This window comes from Poecilia formosa, unplaced genomic scaffold, assembly GCF_000485575.1.
Source record: "Poecilia formosa unplaced genomic scaffold, Poecilia_formosa-5.1.2 Scaffold65, whole genome shotgun sequence".
In the NCBI taxonomy this organism is placed as follows: domain Eukaryota; kingdom Metazoa; phylum Chordata; class Actinopteri; order Cyprinodontiformes; family Poeciliidae; genus Poecilia; species Poecilia formosa.
In genome coordinates, this window is record NW_006800004.1 from 1,959,074 (window position 1) to 1,987,071 (window position 27,998).

General features: G+C 38.6%; 2 protein-coding genes and 1 long non-coding RNA gene across 3 annotated transcripts; 1 reads left to right on the plus strand and 2 right to left on the minus strand.

The window, feature by feature from the left end:
* Positions 1–315: 315 nt before the first annotated feature.
* Positions 316–18,376, minus strand: LOC107836516 (uncharacterized). Its single transcript, XR_001662430.1, has 3 exons — positions 18,301–18,376; positions 11,693–11,703; positions 316–1,298 (listed from the first exon to the last, which is right to left on the minus strand). It is a non-coding gene; the product is annotated as an uncharacterized LOC107836516 (long non-coding RNA).
* LOC103139847 (glomulin-like) lies at positions 15,327–23,553 on the plus strand. The gene is made up of 18 exons (XM_016672731.1): positions 15,327–15,519; positions 17,392–17,517; positions 18,307–18,417; positions 19,099–19,207; positions 19,494–19,740; positions 19,978–20,068; positions 20,152–20,318; positions 20,408–20,461; positions 20,561–20,591; positions 20,676–20,765; positions 21,264–21,305; positions 21,394–21,467; positions 21,621–21,705; positions 22,161–22,267; positions 22,748–22,811; positions 22,893–23,028; positions 23,103–23,197; positions 23,276–23,553. The coding sequence occupies exons 1-18, from the start codon at positions 15,478–15,480 to the stop codon at positions 23,369–23,371; spliced, it is 1,767 nt and encodes a 588-aa protein (XP_016528217.1). The 5' UTR covers positions 15,327–15,477; the 3' UTR covers positions 23,372–23,553.
* On the minus strand, positions 23,385–27,988 carry cunh1orf146 (chromosome unknown C1orf146 homolog). The gene is made up of 5 exons (XM_007554690.2): positions 27,878–27,988; positions 27,603–27,696; positions 26,587–26,758; positions 23,756–23,834; positions 23,385–23,670 (listed from the first exon to the last, which is right to left on the minus strand). The coding sequence occupies exons 1-5, from the start codon at positions 27,941–27,943 to the stop codon at positions 23,563–23,565; spliced, it is 519 nt and encodes a 172-aa protein (XP_007554752.1). The 5' UTR covers positions 27,944–27,988; the 3' UTR covers positions 23,385–23,562.
* Between the last annotated feature and the right edge of the window lie 10 nt (positions 27,989–27,998).

Below are 27,998 nucleotides of genomic sequence, written 5' to 3' on the forward strand. Positions count from 1 at the left end.
CATGGTGAGGGACTCCTTTGAATCAGTGTTTCCATGAAAAAAGTTGATGAAATAATGAAGACTATGCCCAAATTCTTTGACTTGACCTGAAAATGCTGACTAGACATCTGAAACTTTGACACAAACAAACAAACACTCCTTAAATGTGGATGAAGTGGGGCAGCGTAAAGCTTCCAGAACGGCCACAAAATCAGCTTTAAAAATCAGCTTTCAGACAGAAAGAGTGGTAAAAAATTATGTCAGCATTATTTATGTCAGCATGTAAGCAGGATTTTGAGCCTCTTAGGTTGAGAGAAAATCAGCGACAAACTCAAATTTTTGCTTCCAGGTCTCGTATTTAGACATGAGTCGTTTTTCCACCCGGGAAACTGAAATAATCTAATGCATGGTGAGTTAGTCGTTTGTTATTAATCTAACATTCATACTGGTGGACAAACACCTCGGACTGTATGAAGCAGAGAGAAACCAAAGAGAGAGGCGACGTCTTCCTTCCTCGACATTGATTGAAATCAGTGACTCACAAGGATTTCTTTTTTTAACGCCTCACTTCCTCCCCACTAAATCGTACAAGATTCAGGCCTGCGAAAATACTGAATATTTCAGCAGCGGAGTAGAGCCGACCGGAGGAGGATGGGAAAAAGTCAGTGTCGGGGTTTGCTGGAGCTCGGAGCATGCTGCTGCTCACATCATCATCATCGATCAGCTCTGGAGAAGACAGAGCGCTCAGCGTTGAGTCTCAGGTGTAAAAAAGGACAAACACGGCAGATGGACTCCAGGAAGTTCTGAAGGGGAGTTTCCAGGTTTGTCGTTTAGTGCTTTTAGCGCTCCGAGGGCGGATCAAGCCACCGGCTGACAACACACGCTTTAAATAACTGAACCATGATGTGTCGACGAAAGGCAGGAAGAGCTGCTGAGACGTTTACCTCCTCTCATTACTCTGCCTAACCACTGTTGCTATGACCGTTTCTGCTTTCTCCCTCTGAGGATGGAGATCCTCCAGTTAAATCTCAGAGAAAAACCGTTTCAAGACAAACTCCTTAAACAAGCCATTAGGCTGACCAGATTTCCTCCGAGGGCGTAGACGGAGGGGTTTTCTTCTTTAATGCCCCCCTCCACCACATCACCCTGCACCTCAAGGCATATCAAATATGAATAGAGACGTCCGGATCGATGGGAGAGGCCGAGTAATCAGAGCAGTGCAGTCTGAGCGGTTCAGATCCGCACACCTAGAAACACAGGCGTCGCATCGTCCGTGATCACACATGCAGCCTGGAGAGACGGTGGATTAACTTCTCCTTCTTAAGATTTCACTGCAATTAGAAAGATCAGGGTCAGAGTTCTGGTGGTTTTGGATGATCTATTATTAATCTGGAATGAAACATGAATGATAGAGGGGAGATTTCATTTGTTCAATTTGATTCAGTTCAGCCTTTTATTAAACAAAGGGACATTTTTACAGGTCATATTGGGTAAGTCTGCTGCAAAAAGACTAAAACAAACTGTACTGAAAGCCTTTTCTAGAAAATAAATTCAGCTCACTTTCGTAACGCTTTGTCACGTGTAGAACATGTCACGGTCAGCTTTATCCATCCATTTTTGCTTTATTGTTTTAATTTCTGGGGAAGCCCATTTCCACAATGAAGGAAAAACCAAAAACCCAACAGGAAGTCAACATTTCAACTTACAAAGTCCTAGTTATGAAATAAAAAGTAATAAATATGAGATTCAAAGTCAAAATTGCAAAATACAAAGTCAATTTTGAGATAAAAAGTCATCTTTCCATACTATTGTTATGTTTAAAGTAATAACTGAGTTAGAAAGTCATAGTTTTGATTTTTTAAGTCATAATTTTGACTTTCTAAATCATAATTATGAGATAAAAAGTCATAATTTTGAGTAGAAAGTATTAATTATGGGACTGGGTCAATTTTGAGATAAAAAAAATCATGACTTCAACTTTTTAAGCCATAATTAAGATATTCAAAGTAATAATTGTGAGATAGAAAGTCATAGTTTTGATTTTCTAAGTCATAATTTGACTTCCTACATCATAACTATGAGAAAAGAGTCAGGAAGAGTCTGAGTATAATTTTCAGTGTTTTACGGCAGGCCAAACAAGGAAAATAAAGAGTTTAATAAGATGACGCGCTTCCATGATGTTCTCCACCACCAGCTTGATTCTTGTGCCTCTTGTGATGTCATCAATCAAACCAAACATAATTCAAAAGTTTTTTCTTTTCTTTTCAGTGTTCAAAGGGTTTTCACTCCCCTGAAAACCCTTTGCGTTCTACACCACCCAACTGTGTTTTCATTCACATGATGTTTTTAGTCCTGAAAACTTAAAAAAATAAAAACAATTTATTTAAAATAACACCTTAAACAAACAAACAAACAAAAAATATTAAAAGACTTTCAGGTAAAAAAAAAAAATGAAGCAACTGTTCGATTTTTTTTTCTTGTACATTTTCACAATGGAGCAAAAATAATGCATCCTTGATTTAAAAAAAAAAAAAAGATAAAAAATTTTTTTCCAACATTGTCAGACACCTGACAGTGTTGATGTTAATACCTAGAAAACACTTAGAGATTGATGTTGTTCTTATTGTGAGGGGAGACACAGAGAGTAAATGTGATTATTTCCCCTGAGGGTGAGCACGCCTGCTGTGTGTACTGTAATAATAACGCCGTATTTGCTCTCATGCTCCGTTCAGCAGATTTCACACAGGTCTGACAGGCTCCAGATTGAGATAAACCCGACAGAGGTGCAGGATTACTGACAGCCGGCTTCAGAGCAAGAGCAGTGATTAATGACAGAAAGACAGATGAGGCAGCAGATAGACAACCGAACCGTTTTTACAATCTTTGTTTATGTTTTCTATAGGAAAAAGTTGCTGCATCAAACAGACTTTTTTTCTGTTTGCCTGCCTGTAGCAATCCTCCCTCCCCCCGGCAGGTTGGCTGGCTGGCTGGTTGGTTGGCTGACACGCCAACCGAGCTGCGACACAAGAGGAGAAGCCGGGACGCTCATATAGGACACAGCAGCTCTTTTGTTGCACGGCCTTATTCATTATTCACCTGATCTGAAAAACAGACTGCAAACCAACTGCACAGCTGTCATCAAGCAACAAGGCGCAGGCACAAATTATTCATGACGCAGCAAAGAAACGGCAGCAGGATGAGAGAGGGGAAAATAATAACAAGAGACATCCGCGAGGCGGCTGACAGGCGGGATGCGTGGGACAAGAGAGTCCACCACTTTGGGCTCTGCTGCCGGAAAATCATTGAGTGTTTGAGAATTTTTCTTTTTCCTCAACTTAAAGCACATATAATAAAACCACCCCACAAAAACTGAGAAGCGACGTTTCCACAAGAATTTCAACTAAACAAAAAAGATAGACGTATTTGTTTCACAGGCCTTTTGAAACTCTTCATTGTCATTGAACATCATCATTTTATTACGTTACAACCAGGGGCGAAGGTTTACTTTCTGAGGCGTAGGCGGATGCATTATAGCATCTTTATACAAATGTCATTATGGCAACTTAAGCTAACTTCAATATTTAGACATGTTTTATTAATAGACTGAAATAACTATTGACAACCACTTTGAAAAGCTTTTTTTATCATCAACACGTCTTTATCCTTGTTCCTCCTCTGCAAAGCGCCCCCTATGGGTTGCATATATTGCTCCATATCCACTTTTTACGCTATTGGTTACAACAACACAAAGTTACATATCATTGTCAAGTGATAGGAAAAGAACACATGGGCAAAATATTCTAGAGTTTAGTTTTATTTGTTTTAGTATCATTTGCAGCAGCAGTTTAGTTTTAATGAACATTAGCACCCATTTAATATTTTCTTCCACTTGTTGGTCTGTCATAGAGACTCTCAGTACAACTCTGAAGGAAATCGTTGGTACAGGTTTTGCAGCTGAAGCCATGTCATGCAGTGCCAGTGTCACCTAGAATAGGCAAATATCTCAGTCTTTAGATGTGCTGGTAGACAAAACACAAAAAAACATTCAGCTGCTGGTGCAACAAAAATTTGCTGACAGAAAATATCGACTCAGGGAAGCTGAATTAAAATGGATGCAACACTCCTTAGATTTTAATTTGTAAAAATGCTGAAAACCATGTCCAATTTCACACTCGACTCAGAACCATTCAATACTTAGTGTTAGGTCAAGATCCGTAAATATCTGGATCGTTGGTTGGTACAGAAATTCCTCCCTCCCCAAATGCCAGAATGAGATTTAATCTTCAGATTTTTCAAATATTTCCACAGAATTTTGGTAGCATTTCCTTTTTAACTGAATGGTTTGGCACAAAAAACGTTGGGTTTCTTTCCACGTTTTTCATAGAAGTTCTAGCAAATTTCTATGAATAGAAGTTTGCTAGAATTCTGGCCCATTGAGCTGTTGCTTAATATTTCCACATATTCCACTATTATGTCAAGTTCAACCAGTTCCTTCTTCATACTTCACAGTTGGGATCATGCTCTCTAGCTTGCAAGTTTCCCCTTTTTTTCTCCAAACGTATCAATATTTGCTTTTAGAGCAGCATCTTCACAAGTTCTATGGTTCTGCTGAGAATCTCTTCCTGGCAGAAATTTGTCGTGAAAGTATGCCGTAAAGCAGTTGACTGATGAAAGAAACAGATAAACATTATTGAATTTCCTTAGTGAAGAAACACGGTAATGTACGGTGAATGCTGACTTTGACTGCCCCCCTTTTTTTTGCAAGGATTCTTATCACTAGTTCTATTTTGACTGCCAGTGTTAGTCCAAAACCAGCATTTTAATATCTTGTCCAGTGGCTTTACCAAAAAGTATTGTGAGGATGTCACTGCAGACTCACAGCGACCAACTAGAGGGAGTGTGATAGGCGTGGACGGTATTATTTTCACTTTCTAGCCCTGCCTAGAACAGTTTGTCTCAGGGTGTTTGGGCCAAACGAGAGCTGACATCTTCCTCTGGCCGTCGTCCTTGAAAGCTTTCCATTAGCCGGGGCTCTGTGTTCTGAGGGTCCGGAGGCCCTGAACAGCATGAGTTCAGTCAGAGGGGGGCGAACAGGGTGGGCTATAGAGGGGGTGGAGGGGTACAGGTTTGGGGAATAGGGGACAGGAGAGTCAGTAAGGTTGTCCTCTCATTTAAAGACGTGTTTAGCTGCTTCATTTAGCATCACATATCACTGCACTATTTGGACGTGAGCCGTCACTCAGGAACCAGAAAGACTATTGCTCTACCGTCGCTCAGTCGCAGACCCCTCTGCTCCACCCCAAACCCTCCACCCCTCCACCCCCTCAGGGCCGATTCTACTCTGCATTTACATCGCTGGCCTGGTTTTGTCTTCTCTCTCAGTCCATCTCTAATAACACATGAGTCCTGTAGGTGACAGTAAAAGGTTCTTCAGGTTAAAAGGCTCCATAACTGGAGCTTGAATCGTTTTGGGGTTCGAAAGAAGACAGATGAGAAGAAATCCTACGGAGAAAAGTGACAAGTATGAGAGCAGTGCAGCCTTTTAGCAAGCTGATGATGTTCCTGTTCTCTCACAGGCGGATGGGAGTTTGAGGTGAGGAAAGGAGTCGGATGCAAGAGGCATTCAGAGCAACACACGTCACTGTGTGTTTGATAAGGCAGAGCGTACAGCTGGACTAAGATTTAAAGTTCAAACGCTGATTGAGTTAAAGAAAACGATCTGTTTCTAAGGCAGGTGGTCTTCACCATGACAACAGCCACAACAAGGCAACAGTGAAAAAGCAAAGTAAGAAATGAACATATCTTAGATTCTGAGTGCATTTAAAGAATTACATATTTAATAAGACAATAGTTAAATGAGAAAGTTAATGCATAGTATAAAGCATAATGCTACAGAGTCTATGTAGTAACCTTCTGGAGCTACAACTTTGATAAAATATATAAAAAAAACACTTTAAAATATTTCATTTGAATCATTTTGACACCAGGTCTTTTAGACAGTGTTTTAGTTTATTTATATTAATAAATATATATCACTTATTTTGTTTTATGTTTTTCAACCAGCTGACTAAGACATTAAGACAATAAGTTGAGTTCTGTAAAGATGTGAAAATGAAGGAAATTGCCCCTCTTATAAAACTGATTTTATTGCATTGCATATTTCATATTAATGTTGTTCTGTAACTCTAGATTATAGTGTTACTTTCTATTTCTGTATGTGGGATAAACTGGTGGAAAAAGAATCAAACTGGAAACGTGTTGATATGAAGGTATACGTTTTCCTTTATCATCTCCACTTACAGCAAAGTTTCTCTAGTTCTGCACAGAAACACCATGGAAAAAATATCTCATATGCAGACCCACTCAATAAATTAGAATATTACTGAAAAGTTCTTCAGTAACTCCATCACCAAGTGAAACACATTTAATAGACAAAGCCTGACGTTTTAACACCTTTAGTTATGATGATTTTCCACTCAGTTAATAAAAACATGAAATTTAAAATTAGGATATTATATCAGACACATAAAGCAACTAGTTTTAAAATCAGAAATATGAATTTATATTCAAGTTACTTTTAATCTGACAAACGAAACTTTATTACAACGCAATTTATTGAATATGACTAGATGTAGATAACTGAATTGAATTTCAGAAATTAAACAGGCTTTGGATGAAACTAAGATGCATTCTTCATGAAAGAATAAAGGATTCATTTTAAAAATTTTATTGCAATGACTTTCTGATTAAATATACTTTTTCTCTAAGGAAACCTGCGTATTGGCTTCTCTTTGACAAATTATTCCTTCAATAAGAAGTGATTGAAAGAAATCTGTACTAGAAAGAGGTCAAGCTGGGATCCGACAGTGAAAGGAGAAATGTCTTCTTCATGTACCGTTTACGTATCATTTCATTTGACTTTCTAAACAAACCTAAGTTTTCCACACTTTTTTCCACTTCTGACTTACAATAGGGTTGTGACCTAATCTTGATTTTAAAATGAGCCCATGTCAAAAACAGAACAATATTAGACTCTACTAGACTCAGGACAAAAACCACGAGTCAGTACGGTGTAGTCAAGATGTCGTTTATGTAGGAACATGGGTTAAGATGCTGGAAAGTTTAATGCCGCTGTCAAAATAACACAAAAAACCTCTTTCTGCCTTATATTATCTATGCAAAATGGACAAGAGATTTGCACATATGGCACTGTGAGATATAACCCAGTGAAAGAGTCCTAACCAGGTCTGATTGTAGCTATGAATCTTTCTAAAAAATTCATAAGATCCATTTCACAAATGACCAAGCCAAGCATGTGCTTGTATCTAAACGGCAGAGAGAGAGAGAGAGACAGAGATCTATAAGAGGAGCCCACAGCCGGGGGAGACGCTACAAAACAGCAAAGATTTATTCTCAGCGATGATCAAATATTTATGCTGAGGCATTCAAGTAAAGTTACTTTTTGTGTTCTGATTTAATGACTGATTTGAGCAGTGGCAGTGCTGGGAGGCACAGATGTTGGCTCCGCTGAAGCCTGCTCTAATGCCCATCCAGGGGTCGGTATGGTCATGTGTCAGACTGCAGAAGGATCAAAGCACTGAGGAGTGGACGGTAAGTACCTCCGATCCACAGAACCACGTGTCTGAGCTGGACCACAGCTGCTGGGCAAGAAGAAGAAGAAGAAGCAGAAGAGGAAGAGAGATTACAGAACAGGTTCTAAAACATCTCCTGCATGTAAACGATCGTCTTCTGTTGCAGCGTGTGTGAGATTACAAATATAAAACAGAGAACAAACTATAAAACAACATGACAGAGATAACTTTCAATTATTAATATTGTGAATAAATGAAACTCATTTCACTCAAGTTATTACAGTTTTGTGGTTTAAAAGGACAACCTCTTCAGCCGATTTCATGTCCAGCAGTGAACAATATGACCGAGGCTGCTGACAGAGACGAGAGGAACGCAACGAATGAAAAGGATCTGACATCAAGGACGTGTTGAATGACAGCAAGAAAAAATGAATAAGTTACATTTAAAAACTAAACAATATGATGCATAAAATTGAGACCTAAAACTTTTGAGAAGGTGTATATTCTGAATAATGACAAAAAAAAATTAAATACTGCTACTACTTTTATTATTATTACTAATAATACTTCAACTACTTCAAATAATAATAAAATAAAATTTTAACACAATAACAATAACAACATTCCCATTACCACTACTTCTGATATTAATAATGATAATAATAATAATAATAATAATAATAATAATAATAGTGATTACATTAATAATGAAATTAACATAACAATAACATTATTCTATTCAACTAAATATAATAAAATTTTTGTAACACAATAAAAATATAACTTCTACTACTAATAGCATTACTACTAGAATTACTAGTAATAATAATGATGATGATAATTCATATTTTAAATAATAAAAAATATCAATTTCTATTACTACTAATAGCAATCATAATAATAAAATATATTTTTTTCCATATTAATAACACTAGTCCTACAACTATTAATACTACTACTACTAATAATATTCACTATTTCCACAGAAGTTGTCTTGAGTCATCATGAACCACCTGGTTCTGCAGCAGCAGAGTTCAGGTTCAGTAAGATGAAAGGAGAAGCCTGTAAAGCACCAAGCCAACCCAGTTGCTCTTGTTCTTTATATCAAGTTCCAATAAGTTGCCAATCACTCCATTAGAGACAGGCCAGTCAACAACGGGGCTGCGTCTCACTGGATTGATCCAGAATGACAAAGTCAGAGTCAAAGGAAATGGATCCTGGCAGTGCAGTGACTCCCTCTATTCTCCCTCTGGCTTCCTCTGAAACTTTAATGAGCTCCAGTTGAATCTGATCTGGCCTCCTTTACTCTGGATTCCACCTTCACTCTGAACCGCCTACAAACACACACACACACACACACACGCACACACACACGCGCACACACGCGCACACACGCGCACACACGCGGACACACGCATACGGATACACACACTTCAACTCTCCTAGTCACATCTAGATAAACACAGAAAAAACGCTGAATCACCACTGGAGGGAAAACGGGTTATCAAGTTTACCAATGGGATATCTACTACCTATTGACCAAGCAGCAACAGAAGTAAAGGCAGGCTGCAGATCAGAGGGTCTGACAGCAAGCTGTGAGTGGGCAGGAAGTGCCAGGAGACATCTGTGGCAGGTGACATAGAAATCCTAACACTTGAGCGAACACTTAAATGGATAAAAGGAGTCTGGGAAAAAAAAAAAAAAAGAGAAAAGCTAAAAGCCTCCATCAGTTTCAACAAGACATTGGTACCCAAAACACAGTGTGTCAGCATCTTTAAACACCGGCAAGGAACGGGGATGACTAAATCATTTTGACAGCCAGTTCACATGTAACATCTCCGATTCAGCCACCTTGGGGAGTTGCAGGGCAGTTTCCTCTACCCACTTCTCCTCCCACCCCCCTCATGCTGTTGGGGTGGGAGCCGAGCCCGCGTGTGTTACAGCAGAGTGAGCCGGGACATCGTCTGCTTATTGATCAGATTATGACAGGGCGACAGTCTCTACAGCCTGGAGATACAGCCGGGGAGCAGCATTTATCTGTGTCTAGCGAGGTGTCTGCTCTCTGCCTATTGATTGGGAACAAGTTGACGTTGGGAAGTCAATTCCCGATTTACAAAAGGTTCAGCAAGCAAGCGGCGGAGTCCGCTTATAGGGAACACGGACCTACGGATGCTGCAGCATCCAGCCTTTGTGTCACCTTGGGAGCTTTCAGCTCAAAGTACACCGGCAGATAAAGCGGCTTTGCAGCGTGTTGAAAGAGCTGGACTACATCACCTCGGCAGGCTTTTGCCAGAGTACAAACAGATGTTCACTAAACACACTCAGGCCGCTCCGGTTCGGCCCCTCCCTGCGACTGGTTGCCACGGGGGCAAAGCTTTTACAAAAAGGGGCCGGGGTCAACATTCTCCCTGGTGAGACCTCCACCTCCATTAGCTCTCTTAGTTCAATGGGGTACCTGTCCCTGCAGCTTCCACCTCGGCCCCGTTGGCGGGAGAAAGAGAAAAACTTACAGACAAGAAAAATCATAATTCCAAACCTGACCTTCAGGGATTGAAACTTGTACTGTATGCTGACCAATAACAGTTTTAGCTTTTTAGAACTTTAGAGTTGAATGTGTTTGAACGTCTTTCCAAAGACTGCATGTAATACGTTACAGCGTCATCAGTCACACTGAACAAAATTAGCACTGCTTGCTAAATTCCAAAATAAAAAGACAGAAAGTTATTACTTTGTTCAGATTCAAAAGTTTATAGTAGCAGCTCCGTAAAATGGTTTCTGCCTTCTGATGAGACCCGTTTGTCAGATTGAAACCCCAAAATGTTTGACCCAAGTCATACAGCTCAAAGCCAATACTGACGATAGGCATGGAAACTTCTGGGACGAAAAAAAATATTTTCATTATACTTGGATTTCAAATAATGTCAGACAGAGAGACAGAACAGCTTTATGTTTTTTTTTTTAAATACAGTGCACCTGGTTTCAGCTGAACATTTTACATCATAGACCAACACAAAATAGCATATAATTGTTAAGTGAAATGAAAATAATATGAGGTTTTCCATATTAAAAATCTCTGAAATAAAATCTAGTGCAGCTAACTGCCTTAGGAAGCCAGCTAGATGGAAAATACTAGAGTCCTGCAATTTAATCTCAGTTTAACTGTTCTGTGAATCCTCAGAGGTTTGTTAAAGAACCTTATTGAACAGAATCATAATGTGTTAGTCAAATAAAGTTGGAATTAATCAAAGAGCACAAAAAATCCCAATGAGACTCTTGAGGAGCAGCAGAGATCCGCAGCTCAGTTTGGAGAATTTGTGAGAAGCAAACTATGAATTGGTTTCCCAAACTGGCAAAAATACAGAAACAAAGCAAAGCAGCAGAGACTGAGGTAACAACTCTAAAGGAGGATCAGGCAATTCAGTTCAATTCTAAGCTTTAAGTAGAAATCACAAAGACAAATCTGGGTTGTTTGAAAAGAAATAGTCTGAAAATCAAACTCGTGTTCCTCAGCGTTCCTCCAGCAGGACCCGAGGGGAGCGGCCCTGACCACGGCAGCTCCTGCTGACCAGGTTCTGGGCTGACAGTCAGCAGAGGTCTCCAGAGGAAACCAGCTGGATAAAGAGTTCACTTAAAACCTCTTGCTTTCTAAGAGGTCACCAAGGAAAAGCGGCGTGGAGAGGGTAAAATGGAGCGGCGCTCTCACAGGACCGCTGCCTGTTTGTACACCAGACTGACCCATAAATACTGCAACAGTTTTCTACCAGCTGCAACGATCTGCTCAGTCTTCCTCATCAGCGTGATCTAAGAACAAACATACAGAGATAAACCCAGACGCTTTATGATGCTTTATTACTGTATGGAAAATAGTCTACAAGAGAAGAACATCAGAATAACTACGAACATGTTCAGGTCTGGAAGTTCAAGGAAGCTCACCATGAGAGCAAACCACAAAATGCTTCGAGTCTCCAAAACCCTAAAATGCCATCTACAGCAGGCTGTTACTGTCGCTAAGGAAGTAACTGCACAAGTTGAACTTTCATGGGAGGGTGCAATCAGGAAACCTCTGCTTTCTAAAACAAAACAACAACAAAAAGAGCAGGAAGCCCAGACAGAACGTAGACACAGAGCAGGACTTCTAGAATAATGTTTCTTTGAATAGAAAAATCAAAAACTAAATGATTTGGACAGCAGAACAGAGGACATGTTTGGCATTAACCAAATACAGAATTACATGGAAAGAACCCCAAATTAACTATGAAGCACGGAGGTGGATGTGTCATGGTTTGGGAATGAAGGACCCGGTCAGGTCAGCATCATAGAATCCAGCATGAATTTATCATTAATCCACAGGAAATCCTCAAACATCTTAAACTTTCTTCAGACCGTTGTCTGTTAGATGGCTGCAGCATGGTATGAAATGATGTCATAGTGGTTAACACCAGCTGTTAGGACGCAACGTGTCCACAACCTCTGTCTTTTTGTTCAGAGAGAAAAACCGGGAAAACTTCTATTGATTGAATATAATATTTGAACAGATATATATATATAAAAAAAAATATATATATATATATTTTTAGGGTTGACCTAATTTTTTTTTCTTACCAATGACTTTATGGTTTTTCAGTAACTTATTTCAAAAATTCATCCATCTAATCATTCCTTTCCCAAAGTGAGAATTACGTTGCAGAAAGCTCCCCCCAATAAACTTTAGTTATCTGGATTCCAAAGTGATATAATTTTCTTTTAGTTTAACTCTCTTATCGTTAGTAAAGTTAATTCAGTTTCTCATTTATTTTATATCAGCTTAGTATTAGTCAAAAATAATAATAATAATAACAATAATAATAGTTGGAATTATAATTCTTGCTGTTGAACATTGTATTGAAATTACTAGCAGTGGTCTTAGTAATACAAGCATTGTAATATATTTTTATATAAAAAGATGTATGAAAAAACTATGTAAAAAATATGAGCATAAGAATATTTAAAACAAGCAATAAATAAATAATTAATTATATAGATAAAAATAGGCCCTTGCAAGATGAATTACTGAATATTTAAAATAAAAATATTGTCAATAATCACTCATTTTCCTCCAGATAAACAGTGCCCTCCTGAGTTAGAAATGGATCAATGCTAGTCTCCCTGTAGATATGTAGCCAAAAAATAACTATTGGAATAACATTATAAATCTAATATTTGTTGCAATGACAAAAGACCCATTTTGTATCTTTTCCTGCAACCATAAAAAGCTTTTTGTGGCGTCCTCCTCTCATTAAATTAAACTGCATTTGAAAACAATGGCCCATCATTAAGTAATCATTGGGATTCATTGCAGTGAAAGTAAATGCTTGAGTGCATGCTCATGTCAGATGCTGTTTATTTGAGTATTTCCTGCTCCCAGGAGCGGTGTCAAAACAAAATCTCATCAGCCTGCAATTAGGAACAATAAAATGCTGGACAAACATGCAGTAAGAGGCAGTGTGTGTTATATTTACTCTGTGGCTTTTGTCCAAAGCTTTCATCAAACGGCAATACAGAGAGCAAACCTGAACGGCAGATGTCGGCTAAATCCGACCGTTCAAACACGCTGCTCCACCTATTCATCCCAAATCAGGACTGGAGCTGCTGTTGCTGTCACGACGGAGCAGGAAGTCAGTGATTATTCTTCTGCTGCAGAGAATCCGGAAAGTATTCACAGATTCACGTTTTCCAATTTTTGTTATGTTCCAGTCTGATTTCGAATTGTGTTAAATGAATCTCTTTTCTCTAAATTCTACATATAAATTCCTCTTTATGACAATGTGGAAAAAAGATTTTGAGCTGTTTTCTCCAAATGTATTAAAAATTGAAATCTGCAAAATTACATTTCCATTAGTATTCACAGCCTTTGCTTAAAGGGGCAGCGTTATGTGAAATTATTATTCTTTTTAGGCTTACTTCATGTTATAATGTTATTCCCTCATCAACAACATAACCGGAGTGTTGCCTTGATTCTTTCATTCGTGATCTAGAAATCCTTTAATCTTCAACCATTCAACCATTCAGCTGTGCAAAACCAAGCCTTTGTGCTTCTGCCTTACAGAGCAGCCTTCCTCTGCAACTCCCTCACTCAGCTCCTTCAGACTAGTCAGCAGCAATTAGCAAACATCTGGTGGAGCTGTGCATCTTCTGAGCTCATATAGGAGCTACTTCTCAGTGCAAAGCTGATAAAAACGTTAAAGGGTTCATAGAGGAGCTATGTCATGACGACTTCCTGAAGGCTGAGTTTCAGAAAGAGCAGGAGTTTCTTAAAGAGACAGAGGCATTAAAATATAAAGTCAAATTTCTTTTAAATCATATTTGACTTAAATATGGTATTTTTAGAACAGCTGAAGGTAACATAGTTGCTTGATTGTGCTATAAATCAACACTAAAGCAAAGCAAATAATACCACCAATTTAATACTTTGATGATCCACTTTTGGCAGCAATTACACTTCAACTAGATATTAGAGCACCTTGTTGTCTGTCCTCATTCTTTCTTGCCACTGAGCTCATTGAGACTTTCAAAGCAGCAGAAATGTTCCTGGGTCCTTCCTCAGATTCGTGCCTCAAGAAGCACTGCAGAAACTCTTTCTTGCAATTACAGTTACAACTGGAAGTCTTTTAAGATACTGTATGTCTCAAAAACAGGTTTGCTCATCCAGTGATTGAAATTCACACCCTCTCTTATTTGTAAAACATCTCAATCTCAGTAAGACTGGACTGAGGCCATTTGTGAACATCAGATTTCAAGTCTTGCCCCCTCCACCACTCCGATTTTTGATTCATAATTTAATTAGACATCTACATAAATATATGTTTTGATCTATAAACCATTCCATTGTGGCTGTGGCCATGTGTTTCGGGTCATTGTCCTACTGGACGGTGAACCTTTGCCCAAATCTCAAGTCTTCTGCATATAAACCACAAAATTCTCAAACAAACCTCTGAGGTTTTCACAGAACTGCTGGATTCATACTGTGATTAAGTTACTCATACTTCATCTCCACTTACTAATTAAGTTACTTTTGGAGGCAGGTGGATTTTATTTACTGGAATCAGAGTTCAAAAGGTTGAGCACAAACGAACTTAAAACTTTGAACAGCAATGTGCCATTTCCCCTCCACTTCAGAATTAAATGACCTTCTAAGAAGCGCCTGTTTTTTTCCTATGGTCTTTATTTATTTTCTTTTTCTTTCATATTTTGTCACAGCTACAAAACCACATGCAAAAGGTCAAATGTAGGTAGCCTCAATTCTGGGCTGATATTTTTGTCATCAGCTTGGGATGATCTCATTTAACATAGACAGGTTTTACAAATAAAAAACAGAAGCAGAAACATTGTTCATAGAAAGGAACAAAAATACTTATAAACTGTTCAAGGCTATATATTTTACACATCATCTTAAAATAACATGTAAATGTCAACTAACATCTATTTCAGTCACAGAATATGAAGGTAAGCATGAAGCGCCACATCACCACCTACACAACAGGAAACTACCTAAGAACTTTTGCGAGATCACCTTAGAGCAGAATTTGTCAGTTTACAACATGGTCACTTTGAACGTTTATTTTAACGTTTAGAAATATTAGAGGGGCAGTTCCTACGTTATTATATTTTCCACGACCGAGTGGTAGTCAACTCGATGGTTCAAGTCAGCGCCACGTCTTTCTGTGTCCTGCTTTAATCCTATTAGCTGTGAAGCACAAAGGGAGATAAGAGGTTTATGTTTCGGTTCCTCACACACTGAATCTTTTTCTCTCCCTTGAGACACCAGGAGAGCTATTTATTTGATCATTTAGATACCACCACTACATGCACTACATCTGCTGTGGACGTATTGATAACAGGATTGGCTCTGAGGGCGGAGGAAACACTGATGATGAATGAAGATAAAGTGCATGAGATCATCCAGAGATGGGTAAGTCCACCACGACACAACTGAGCTGAGGTAATCACGTTTCTATCGACAATGCATTGACTTATGATACCATTGTGAGAAGAGATTTTAAAATAGTACCTGCTTTACTAAATTAGATACCAAAAGTAACACAAATTTGTTTCCACGATTTCTTGGCTCAGTCTTATAAGAATTATGAAGGTAAAGTCTGGTTTTTTGTTGTTGTTTTTTTTTTTTTGCCACATCTACATGTTCTGGATCATGGAAGAAATGTTAAGAGTGGACAAAGTTCAAAATGTGGTTTTCACATTTGTTTTGAGTGGCTGATTTTAATTCAGTCACACATGACAGAACGGCTGAGTATGAACAGCCTGTTTAAGGGCAGCCTATTATCTCAACAGGATTTCAGTCCCAACTGTCCTGGGGAGCATTATGAACCACAGAGTCCCAGAAGAATTTGTACTGCCTTTGGTACTGAGACATCAAAGACATGGTCCATTATCCATCAGGAATATCATCTCCTTTGACATTAGGGTTGGCATTCATCAGGGATCTGCTCTCACCCTGCTGTTATTCATCTTTTGCACCAACATGGCGAAGGTGGATGTGCAACAGACACACCTTAGACCAGGGTCAGGCAATCTCAGTCCTTGAGGGCTGGTGTCCTGCAACTCTTAGATGTCTCCTTGAACCAGCACACTTCACTGAAACAGCCAAATGACCTCCTCAGTGAGACCAAGATCTCCAGAGTCCTGCTACTGGCCTCATTATTTGACTCGGGTGTATTAAAGCAGACACATCTAAAAGTTGCCCGGCAACATTTAGACGTGCCCACAAGGCCCATGAGGACTGGAGTTTCCCACCCTTGTCCTGGACCCTTCTCTAAGCTGATGATGTTGCACTGTTCGACCAAGACCTGCGGGCACTTAAAGATCAACGCAGACCTGGAACAACCAGAAATTACCTAAAATTGAACATCACCGGGTCAGAACACTTTGAATGTCACCCCCAGAAAAATGGTACAATCAAGATTGATGGACTGGGGCTACTAAAGATCATGAAATTCCAATACCTTGGCTTGCTGGTCACCTTAAAAGTGGACGTGGTGTTTGACACTCGTGCACAAGCCAATGCAACAAGGCTCAAATGGTAATAAGTCACACAATTTGATATATGATAAGAATACCTCAGGCACCCATCAGGAACATCACCTCCTTTTGACATTAGGGTCAAGAGGAGGTGCATTGGCTTATGATAGCCAATGCACCTCGGCTATCATAAGCCAATGCTTATGATACAGGATGTATCATAAGGATGTATCGTATAAATGGGAACTCCGTTAAGTATGGCATTGTTTTTATGCCATATTAGATTCGTCGTGTTGATGCATTTTGACGTGCTTCACCCCACATGCTTCAATTTTCCGCCGCAACACGCAAACTTCCCCATTCACTCAGTGCGTTGTAGTTCCACACGACATCGCTTAGGATTTGTTGCTGTGAGGTTGCGCAGTGTGAAGGAAAGAGGAGACCAGCTGCACAGGCAGGCTGCGAAATGAGATTCAGGTGATCGGCAACAAGAGACCGTGATCGGCGATCACCGATCATAAACTTTTTTACGGAAATCGGCCGATTATGATCGGTGGCCAATAGATCGGCACACCTCTAGTTTAGACATAAATCCAACTGAGATGATGGTATGACCATAAACAGGCTGTTTATGATGAAAAATCCTCCTGTGAGGCTGGATAAAACACTTCTTCAAAGACAAGGTGACCACAAGGATGTAAAGACCTAGTCTTTACATCCTTGTAAAATGCTAAAAGTACAAATCGGAATAAATCTGTGTGGAAAATATTTTCTCATAGCACATACATGATATCTATTTATTCAGCGCGAGACTCCAGAAGAATATTTGAAGCCGGAGGACTACCAGCAGATCAGGGATGTCGGAGCTGCCTGTCTCAGTGGGGGTGATGGCCAACAACTGCTGAAATTTATCCAGGATGAGAAAAACCAGGTGACCTCACTAATACTGTAGGAGGCAGACTGAGGGTCCCGGTACTGTATTCACACCCTACACATATGAAGTGATGGCAGATTGACTGTGTTAATCTGTCTAACAGCACTAAAAGCACATCCAGCTATGCTATGTTAAACATTAAGATGCAGCAGTTACTTGGTGGTTGTTGACCTTTTGACCCAAAGGTGTGGAGGGAAACAAGCAGATATTCAGTTAGATTTCTCGCTCCACTGCTAACACCCATCAGCATGGTGCTCCTCTAAGTGCCCTTGGTTATCCCATCTGGCCACACTTCATGCAGTTGTGTGTAGCCTACTGTGAGAAACAGTTTTTACCATTGTCTCATTTGTAGGTTAACTGTATTCAAGAGCTGAAATGATTGAATATGTAATGAGAAGCATTCGCTTGAGACGTAGGGTGAGGTTTTTGGCCACAAAAAGAAGAAACGTTTATATTTCTTAAAACATTTCTCCTAAGTCAGTCCTTGTTGATTTTTTTAATTGCAACTGTAAGGTGTAGCACTTTTAAGCATGATATTTAGTAATTTTTGGTAGAAAAATAAAGGAATCCTAAATATGTTTGGACCTACAGTGACTCTAGAAATTATTGACTTTGGGGGCCTCAAAATAGATTTCTGATAAGATTATTTTCTTGAACCTTCCTTCAAGAAGAGATCAGTCCACATAAAATTTTACTGTTAGGGCCAACCTGTACTTATAAAATGTACTTTGTTATGAAGGGACACCACTGTAGTAAATAAAGGTTTGCTTTCTCACCCACCCACAGGGGATTGTGAAGTCCATGGGCTGTGGTCTGTTGGCACCTCTTGTAGATGAACTAGTTAGGAATAAGAAGAGTCATGACCACTGCCAGGCTGCCATCACACAACTGACCAAGGTGGGTACCAGAAATGCATCTTCAGTCCACAGTCAGCAGTTAAAATCCCTGATTTATTTTTTTTTTTACCTAAAGCTCACAAAGAAGCAGATAGTGGACAGAATAAGAAGAGGATTTTGATTTCACCTCCCTAAGAAAACAAAAATAAACCAGATTCTACAGCAGAATTCAGCCTGTGTGCTGTCCTTTCATCCTCAGCCTTGTAGTTTTGTCATAGTGTAAAGAAACGCTAATCATTTATTCAGAAAAAACATAATATGGAACACATTGACAATCAATTTCACAAAGGAAAAAAAAGATGCTAGAGGAAAAGATGGCTGTTCAAATTTTAATGGCTGTTCATTGGTCAAATGATGTTTAAGGCCTTCAGGTTAATGAAGGACCTTTAAGGCATTCTAAGACCCCATCAGAAGCCCAATTTATTCATCTGACACCAACTTATGGCACTACAGACCGGCTTTTGATAGAAAACATCCTTTGTGGCGTTTTTCTCTTTACTTTGGCTTCTAAAGTAAACCTTGGTTTCCGTTTTACCTGAAACTGTCTAGGTGGAATTGTCCAAAGAACACACTGACAATAATTTCCTTTGAACTCCTGTCAGTTAATAAAACCCCCCAACAAAATAAGAAATGACATACCGAGGTTGAATTCAGGACACTTCAGATATGCTCTGCTTTGTAGACGTGCAGCTCTAGAACCCTCCTGGAGAGCTTCCTTGAATTAATTGAAGACATGGATCCAGGCGCCATTTCTGAAACCATTCTCGTCCTTCTTCCTCACCTTCAAACAGGTATGTAAAGCTACTTTGTTAAAGCTTTTACATGTCACATTCACCATCAATACAGCAGTGAAAAACACACTTATAAGTCTCTCTAGTATAAAAGGTTCTGTTAAAGTAAAAATCACTAGTTGCAAGTCAGTTTTTGGAAGCATGTAAGGTTTAATCTAAGGCTTAAACATAGACACAAAGTTTCACAAAACATGGTATTTGGCTCCCCCTACAGTTGATAAGTGGAGATCAATGTTGGAGAAAATTCAGTTAAGTTAAATACATAAAAGTCTTTAATTTTTTTAAGTTCTGCTGCAGCTGGATGAGAACCAAGCAGTCGGTGTGGGTTTGGCTCTTTCGGCCCTTCACAAGCAGCTGTCCCGGCTGCCTGTACCTTACACCCAGCAGCAGGAGGAGGATGATGAGCACGGTTTGTGTCGCTGCTGCGTCGCCCTGGTGACGTTCACCAGGCCTTTTATAGATGGGGTGAAGAAGGATGAAAACTGTAACCCGACACCAGAAGATGACGAGCTGAAGGCTGAGATTCTTAAGTTGTACGTTTCTGTTCCAGTGCTTTTCTTGTGCACACACCCAAGTAAAAAAAACCCTGCATACTTTACTGGAAGAGCCTTGTGTAAACATGCTGTCTATTTCTGGATCTTGTTGGTTTAGATTTTATTTTATTTTTTAAGAGCAATTTGGCAGAAAATGGCCTCTCTTTTAATCACAGACCTTGTTTTTCTAGATGACGTTACCAGAACAGATGACCTGATTGGCGTTTTTGTTTCCAGCTGCATGCTGAGTTTAAAAGAACCTTTGCTGGAAGCTGAACTGAACCAAGACAGAAAATCAACTTTGTGGCTCTTTGCAGTAGAGATAATGGTACTAAATCAAGAAATAGTTTCAAATATTTATCAAGGGATATCTCCTTTTTATATTCCCAGATTTCTTTTTATGCATTACAGGTCATCCTGCCTGCAATCAAAGAGTCTCTTCCAGGCCTTCTGTTCTTCAGTTCTCTGAGGAAATTCACCACGATGGATACTGACCTGTCCAAGGAGTCGACTGCATGCTTGGCCTATCTGCTTTTTGTCCAGCTCATAGCCATGGACACATTTCCAGTCGTGTTCAGGTGAGAGAATAGTCATTTAGCCCCGTGTTGTGTTTGTTCACCTTTATAATAAATGTGTTATACAACTTGCACTCTTCCATCTGTTTTAGTCCTGTATTTATTCTTCAGTGCAACATGGAGCACATCAATCAACTCCTCAGTAGGTAAGCCATCAGTAAATTAAAGGTCAACTTCTTTTTTTTGCCTTTAAAACAAAAGAAAGATGTTTGCCTAAAGGTCTCTGTGTTTTGCGTTTTTGACAGGAAAAAGGAATCACATTTGCTCAAAGGACTGGTATGAAAATAAATCACAGAAAATCCCCTGTAAAAGAAGGCATCATATTGAATTTTTTTTTTTTTTTTAATCGTTTTGCCATAGGCACTATTTGCTAAAAGCTTGGAGAAAGTGGAAGATAACAGCCTTCCAGTAGGTCTACTAGATCTGGAAAGCTTCTATAGTGCACCACAGGTAAGATGCACCACAAAGCTGTTATGTTTGTGTTGAATGGAGGACCTAAGTCAGTGGTGTCCAGAGTCTGTCCTGAAGGGCCGGCATCCTGCATGTTTTAGTTCTCTTTCTGGTTGAACAGACCTGGATCAAATGATGGATCATTAGAAGCCCTAAGAAGAACATTGACATGCTGAGAAGGTTGTTGCTACCACCAGGAAGAGAACTAACACATGCAGGATGCCAGCCCTGGAGGACCGACTTTTTGGGCACCACTGACCTAAGTGCAGAGAAGTGTGCCGGGTCAGCAGAGACTTTAATAAGCGTTACGACAGCCTCATGGAGTGAAGAAACGGACGGATGATGGCGTGATGTGTTTTAATGATTTGATCAGATGAACAACTTATTTATGTGTCATTTCGATTTAATTTCTTATTTAATGGAGAACAGATTTACTTACATGATTATTTCTAAAAAACGAGTTTCAATAATCTAAATCTGCTCTTCTGAAATTCACAGAACCTGCGACAAGTTCTCACCGACTGTCCAATTCAACATTTGGTAAGTACATAATCACAGAACAAATGTCAGATCAATGTGAAGAGCAATATTTTGGTGATTTTTAAAAAACAGTTTCATGTTTCTCCAGAGAGAATCGGGACTGAAGGTGTTCCAACTTTTCATTAACAAATTGGATGCTGAGGCAAAGCATAAATTTTTCAGGTGAGAATTTAAGTGAAAATGTCTTTTTGCATTTGTAGATTAATAACTGTACATATTATACTTGATGAATACCTCAGACTGCTGTTTTTTTTTCCCCAATGTCTGATGTTTATTCTACACAAACACCATTTCTTATCAATCCCTCTTTTGCAGGTGCATGTTAAAAACAAGCCACCATGCAGGTGTTGAAGGTTACATAGTGAACAACATCAGGAGTCAAATTCAATCGTCTATAAAGGTGAGAATAAGGTAGCTTCTTGTCACTTACTAAAGTTATATCTCAGAACATACAATATATTCACAAGACAAGCTGTGTAGAGAATTAACACATTACTAACCTAAAACTGACCTGAAGTAATCCCAGATCATAACTGTGACTTCACATGATGGGTCAGTTCATTCTGCGTTCTTCTGATTCTGAAAGCATTAACCAACCCAGCTTCATTTGGTGGCCATTTAGTGAATATTAACCTAAAATTAGTTTGAGGTGACAAAAAAAAAAAGATATTTCTGGGGTTCATATAGAACAATACAGTTCAAGTAAGAGAAAATGTATTCTTCAAATTCTTTTTGTATTTTCAACACAGACCTAATCAATAAAGACCTAATCTGATCAACATCTTCATGGCTGATGCTAGCTTTGATCTGATAACTCTGTATGAATGAGATGAATCTGTCATAACTCTCCTGCAGGGTGAAGCCAATACGTGGTTCTTGGGAACGGAGCTACTGCCACTGCTTGAGCTGGTGCTCAGTTTACCACAAGCTGCAGAGACGGATTTACTCACCAACATGGACAAGTGAGTCATATTTCCAAACACAATCCAGTGACCTAACTCACTGAAACACTTTGGCCAAAACATTCCAGTAATTAAGGCTAAGCTGTCAATGCACCGTTATTCATTTTAGCCTTTGCAATATGTCTGAAAGTAAGATTCAGAATCAGTATCAAATCAATACTTTAATTTCAGATTCCGTCTTGAAGTTTTATTTCATTTTTGTACTGTAGTTTCTCAAACCTACCTCTCAAACTATGATTTTTTAGGGAATTTATTTATTTAAGAAAAAATGCACACAAATTTATTCTGTTTTTCTATTGTTTTTGCTTGTCATTTTAGTTTTTTCATAAAGTATTTTGTACACACCAATAAACAAAATAATCCAAAGGAGAAAAACAAACAAACAATCAAAACACCTAAACGTCAGAAACTTGAGGATATATCAAACCAAAATCATAAAAAGTATCAGTATTGCTATCAGTGTTCTGTCTGTTTATTCAGAATAATGGAGAGCCTGAATCTTCTGCGCTGTCTGCTTATGAGAGACAAAGAAATGAAGAGTGACGTAAGTCAGTTTAATTTACCAAATTCCTTCTGCTGGTCTGCCTGGCCAGTCTAAAAAGCTGCTGACTTTTGTCACCTTTAGGCTGATGTATGGGAAGAAATATGTAGGATCAAAGATGAATACCTAAAAATGCTGAGAGTGTGTATCAGCATGTCGAGAGCATATTACTCTGCCGAGATGAAAGCGCTGAAGGAGGAACAAAAGCTAAGAGTGAAAGGTACAAATGAGCTGCTGATCTGTGAAACAGTTTAACTTCACATTTTATTTCTATTCATGCTGTTTGTCCTGCAGAAGCCAAAGAGCATGCTCGGTCTACCAGACTGTTAAAAGCCATAACAGTAAAGCACGACAAAGTCACCCATATGTCTCCAGAAGTCCAGTATCAGGTAGAGATTTTTCTCTTTCTAGTTGATGACTATGTTGGAGAAAGCTCAGCAAACATTGATGGTTCTCTTGTCTCTTAGGTGCTGCAGAGTGCTTTGGTGACATTTGACTTAATGGAAAGCCTTGTAGTCCGAATAGATGAGATCACAGAGGAAAAGCAGGGGAAACCACACTGAGACAGCACTGGGAACGTTTTATGTATTTTATTTCGGTTTGTTTGATGGATCAGGTAAAGAATGCAGTGCTGTAAAGTGATCATTTTATCTTTGCTGAAATTATTTTCAAAAGTACAGTTTGTGTCATCAGCAGGGACTGTGTGTTAACTTGTGTCATGCTAAATAAAGCAAACTGGATCACCTGCTGGGCTTTATAAAATGTCTCTGAGCATTTCCCACACAGGACTGGTCTCAATGATGTGAGCCCGGGCCAGAGACATGCGCTCTCGGATTTTATCAGCATGTGGCTTACTGGTGGCCTGCAGACAATCAGGTTTGTCTTTATTTTAAATGCTGTGAGTGAACAGCAGCACAAATCACTTGTTTTCCTGAATAGCAACTTACCTTGGCGATTGTGAGCATTCCTTTGGCTATTTGTGCATCATTTCGTACAGGAAGGATCTTCAGATTGCTGCCGATAAATCTGAAAATGTAAAGAAAAGTTATCTTAAAGTTTCTGGAATTATAAGAAGGGGAAAGTTGATGAGTTGAGGTACAAATTGTAATCTTTACCATCACACTAACAGGACCATTAGAGTCACTAATGGGGCAATTACAACACACGATTCACTGCCATCTATTCAAATGTAGCTAGTTGAGTATTAACTAGCTACATTTACTTGAGTAATGTTTTTGAAAAAAAATTACTTTTACGATGCTGTACTTTTTACTTTTACTTGAGTAATTTGATTATGAAGTATCTACTCTTTCTGGATTCTTAACCCACTGAATGACAAACAAACATGTTTTAACCAAAAATTTACCAGACTCAGAAACACACCTGCAGTTTGTTGTTAATGTTTCATACGTTTTTTTATTGAAAGAAACTGATTTGATTATTTTGCCTGATTTTTTACATTTTTTGTTAGTTATATGAACTATTGTCATTTTCGTCCTGTAAATACCAACATTTCCACCTAGCTTTATATTTTGGTCCATCTGATGATGTAATTTCTAAATATTAAATGACTGATAATTTGATCAGTTATTCACTAATTTTTACCCAGTACTATTTTACTCTTATTTGAGTAATTTATTGGATGGCTACTTTTTACTTTTACTTGAGTAAATATATGTTGAAGAAGTGCTACTCTGACTTGAGTACAATTTTTGTGTACTCTACCCACCTCTGTCGTTGCCTGATTATCCCAGGGATGAGAACTGAAACATCTTTAGAAACAAGAAAAGAAGTCAAGTAGACTTCTACGTTAAGGTATGATACTATCCATCATGAGAATCTGCTGTACATCTACCTCATCAAAGTTATTTTTTCTCAAAATCTAAAAAAAAAAAAAAAAAATCTTTGAATTTCAGAACATTAAATCTTGCCTGCTTTTAAAAGTGACAATAAACTAAGGTTTTATGATGAGCATATGACACACTTCCTGCTCACACAAACCAGTAATTTATATTATAAAATATGACAAAGTGACATTTAGAGCCTTGTTGTCAAATTACTTTGTTCAGTTTCCATTAAAGTAACTGTGAGATTACAGTTACTTTAATGGAAACTGAATTTGATGGAAGGGAATTCAAAAAGCTTAAAATACTGGCAGAGAAGAGAGTTTAGCTGACATAAAAGCGGAGATGTATAGTCATGTAATGAGATATTAGAAGAGTGCTGTTTTCATTAATAAGTAACAAATTAACCAGGTCACAGCGGATAAACGTCCCCGTCTCTTTGTCTGATGTTCGACTCATAATTTTCTTCTTTTTTTTTTTTTGTCAGATTGACACAAACTCAGTGGGCAGACGTTCAATCTGTCCTGCCACAGCGTCTTCAAGATAAAAATGTATTTCCACATTCAGGGAATGTAGTGATACAAGTCATATGCTGTGAATTCAGGCAAAGTCAGTAACTTGATCAAAACATCATGGGGAGGTATGGATCGGTTTCTAAGTTAGCTATTCCTAACATTTTCTAAATACCGCCGTCTATGAGCCCCAACCAGGTGTGTTACGTTCACAGACGAATTAGCTCGACTCTAACAAGTGGAAGCCACGAATAAACTGAAGAAAACAACTTTGGAAAACAATTTCAGTGGCTCTGTTCAAGACTCCCGTTCCTCACTTCTGACGTCTGTCATAGTGCCTCGAATTATTATTATTAATAATAATAATAATAATAATAATAGCTATCGTTATTATTATTAATATTATTATACACAAATTTAAGTATTCTTCCATCATTCATCCATTATCTAACACACACAAAATCTTTTTGGACTGTGGGAGGAAGCTGGAGTACCCAGAGAGAACCCACACATGCACAGGGAGAACATGTTAACCCCATGCAGAAAGAGCCTGGGCCGGAAATCAAACCCAGGACTTGCTTGCTGCAAGGCAACAGTGCTACCAATGGTGCCACTGTGCAGCCCTGATGTTTAATTTTTGATATTTTACTCATGAAATGTATTTTCTATTCACCTTAGGAGATTTTAAAGAGACCAATTAACCTAACAGTCATAATTTCAGCCGGGTTGCAAGCAGAACATTTTAATTTTGTCGATGCTTAGCTTTAAAATTCCAATAGCTGCTAAACTAGTCAGATATAACTTTGGGGAAGTCATCTCTTCCACTGAGCAAACTTTCCTGTCCAGGTTAGTTGTTAAATTGGGACAGTGGAAATTTGTTCCCAAGGACTTTGGTGTTATCCAGAGCACCATTTTGTGATGTTTAGTTGGTCAAATGAATCGCTTTGACTTCAGAGAAAACTTTCTCTTTCTCTTAATAAACTTTCCCGTCTGGGTCAGTTTTTTCCTTTGGAACAATTTTTCCACTGTTTTCAAAGACTTTGGTCTCATCTTGAGCACCGTTTCTTCATCCTTTGTAAAATCATTCACTTGACTTGGGAGAAAACTTTCTCTTTCTCTTAATAAACTTTCCCATCCAGGTCCGTTTTTTCTTTGTGAGATGTGGAAAAAAAGACAGAGATAAAACCAACATAAGTAAAATAACTTAGATATTTCATCAGGCCTATGAGGGAAAAATTGAGTTATTTCAACACTATACCAGGGGCTCATGGCAGGCAGGAAAACATCCACCATGCATATTAAAGAAAAATGGGAAAAGGAACTGAAAGAACATAAGTGAGGAAGAATGTTTAAAATCTGTAGAACACAGCACACAGCCACTTAACTGTGTCTGAAGAGAGGGAAAGCAGTCGCACTACATACCTGTGCTGAATCACAGTCAAAACCTGCAGTTCTTTCTCCCCATTAAAGGGAGAATAGAGAAGTACGAAGCAGTTCCTGTGGACCTGCACAAATTTTTCAATGCGTTCAGTTAATCCTGATTCATCCAGAGGCTCTGGGAGGTCCTGAGGATCAACCAGCAGGAACGCAGTACCTAGGAATTAAAACAATATGTATTAGTACAGGTGGTTATTCATTTAAAGCTTATGTTTTAAAAGACCCAGCAGATCTCTATTTACATTAAGAACACTTTGACTCCAACATGTAAGCCTGAATATTTCTGTATCCATAGCAGATTTAGATTTAAAATAATTTTCATTTAAGCAAAAAAATGTTACCTGATAAACGAGAATGACATCTCTGAAACCATAATGAAACAATGTAAAAGGAGAGGAATTTATGGAGAAAAAAAACATTTTATTTAAAATAATTGATAATCAATTAATACCTAATATTTAAAATAATTTTGGGCATATATGTACATTGCAGATACTGTAGTTTAAGCAACTCCTTCCAACAACTTTATCCCTGATCCGTGTGGTGTTTTACAGTCTTCATGAAGCCATTTATTCACTAATATTCTTAAGAACCCAATTGGGCCCTTTAGGGAACAGTTGTATTTAACCTGGAATTTGAATACAGCTGGACTCAATCTGCTAATTGGGTCAGCCAACTAATTGGCTGGACTGGGTTTTATTCATGAGTATTAAAGTAAAGGGGATAAAATAGTAACAAAATCAGCTTTCCCTTTGGTTGCAAAAAAATTAAAAAAGGAAAAAAAATTGAAAAATGCTTTATGTTCAACAACGAAATGAAATAAAAGTATTTCGCAGTAACATAAATCGTACAATAAAAAATGTAGGAAAGGACTGTATCTGTGACTTGAATGCTTTTTTAAATTCATTATGAAGGCACATTCGTATCAAAATGAAACAGAATGGTGGACTTAGGGTTCATAATTATATTTAGACGAGATGGAAAACCGATTATTAGCTTACCTGAAAGAGGAAAAATGAAGGCCCCGGCTTCGACGCTGTCAGAAAACCTTATTCTGTGCTGCTGTGCGCTGAGCGTCCTGCAGGTGTCATGGTTCTATTGAAACATTTTTCAAAAATTAATAATTGAGACTACTTAACTTACTGAACACTTCGCCCACGAGCGCTGACATTTCACTCAGGTGCTAGCTTAGGTTAGCTACAGAGCTTGTTATTCCAAAAATTTACACATATATTTTGTCAAAAAGAAAGAAAAGCTGTTAAATAATTCTCATTACCTGGAGGGATGAACTAATTATAATTGTCGTTTTCCACTGAGCGATAGTTTCACTGGGCGTAGCCATTTCTAATAAAGGGTGCGGAGCGGCAAGAAAACTCAGGGGGAACCGTATCTGATGG

What these genes read in the sequence shown, in the direction of transcription:
- LOC103139847 (XM_016672731.1), top strand. Translation starts at nt 15,478, where the DNA reads ATGATGAATGAAGATAAAGTGCATGAGATCATCCAGAGATGG. An exon ending in ACTGTCCAATTCAACATTTG is followed by an intron (nt 21,306 to 21,393) that starts GTAAGTACATAA and finishes ATGTTTCTCCAG; the next exon opens with AGAGAATCGGGACTGAAGGT. An exon ending in AAATTCAATCGTCTATAAAG is followed by an intron (nt 21,706 to 22,160) that starts GTGAGAATAAGG and finishes ACTCTCCTGCAG; the next exon opens with GGTGAAGCCAATACGTGGTT.
- cunh1orf146 (XM_007554690.2), bottom strand. Translation starts at nt 27,943, where the DNA reads ATGGCTACGCCCAGTGAAACTATCGCTCAGTGGAAAACGACAATTATA. An exon ending in TAATTAGTTCATCCCTCCAG is followed by an intron (nt 27,697 to 27,877) that starts GTAATGAGAATT and finishes ATGTTTCAATAG; the next exon opens with AACCATGACACCTGCAGGAC. An exon ending in TTGACTGTGATTCAGCACAG is followed by an intron (nt 23,835 to 26,586) that starts GTATGTAGTGCG and finishes TTACATTTTCAG; the next exon opens with ATTTATCGGCAGCAATCTGA.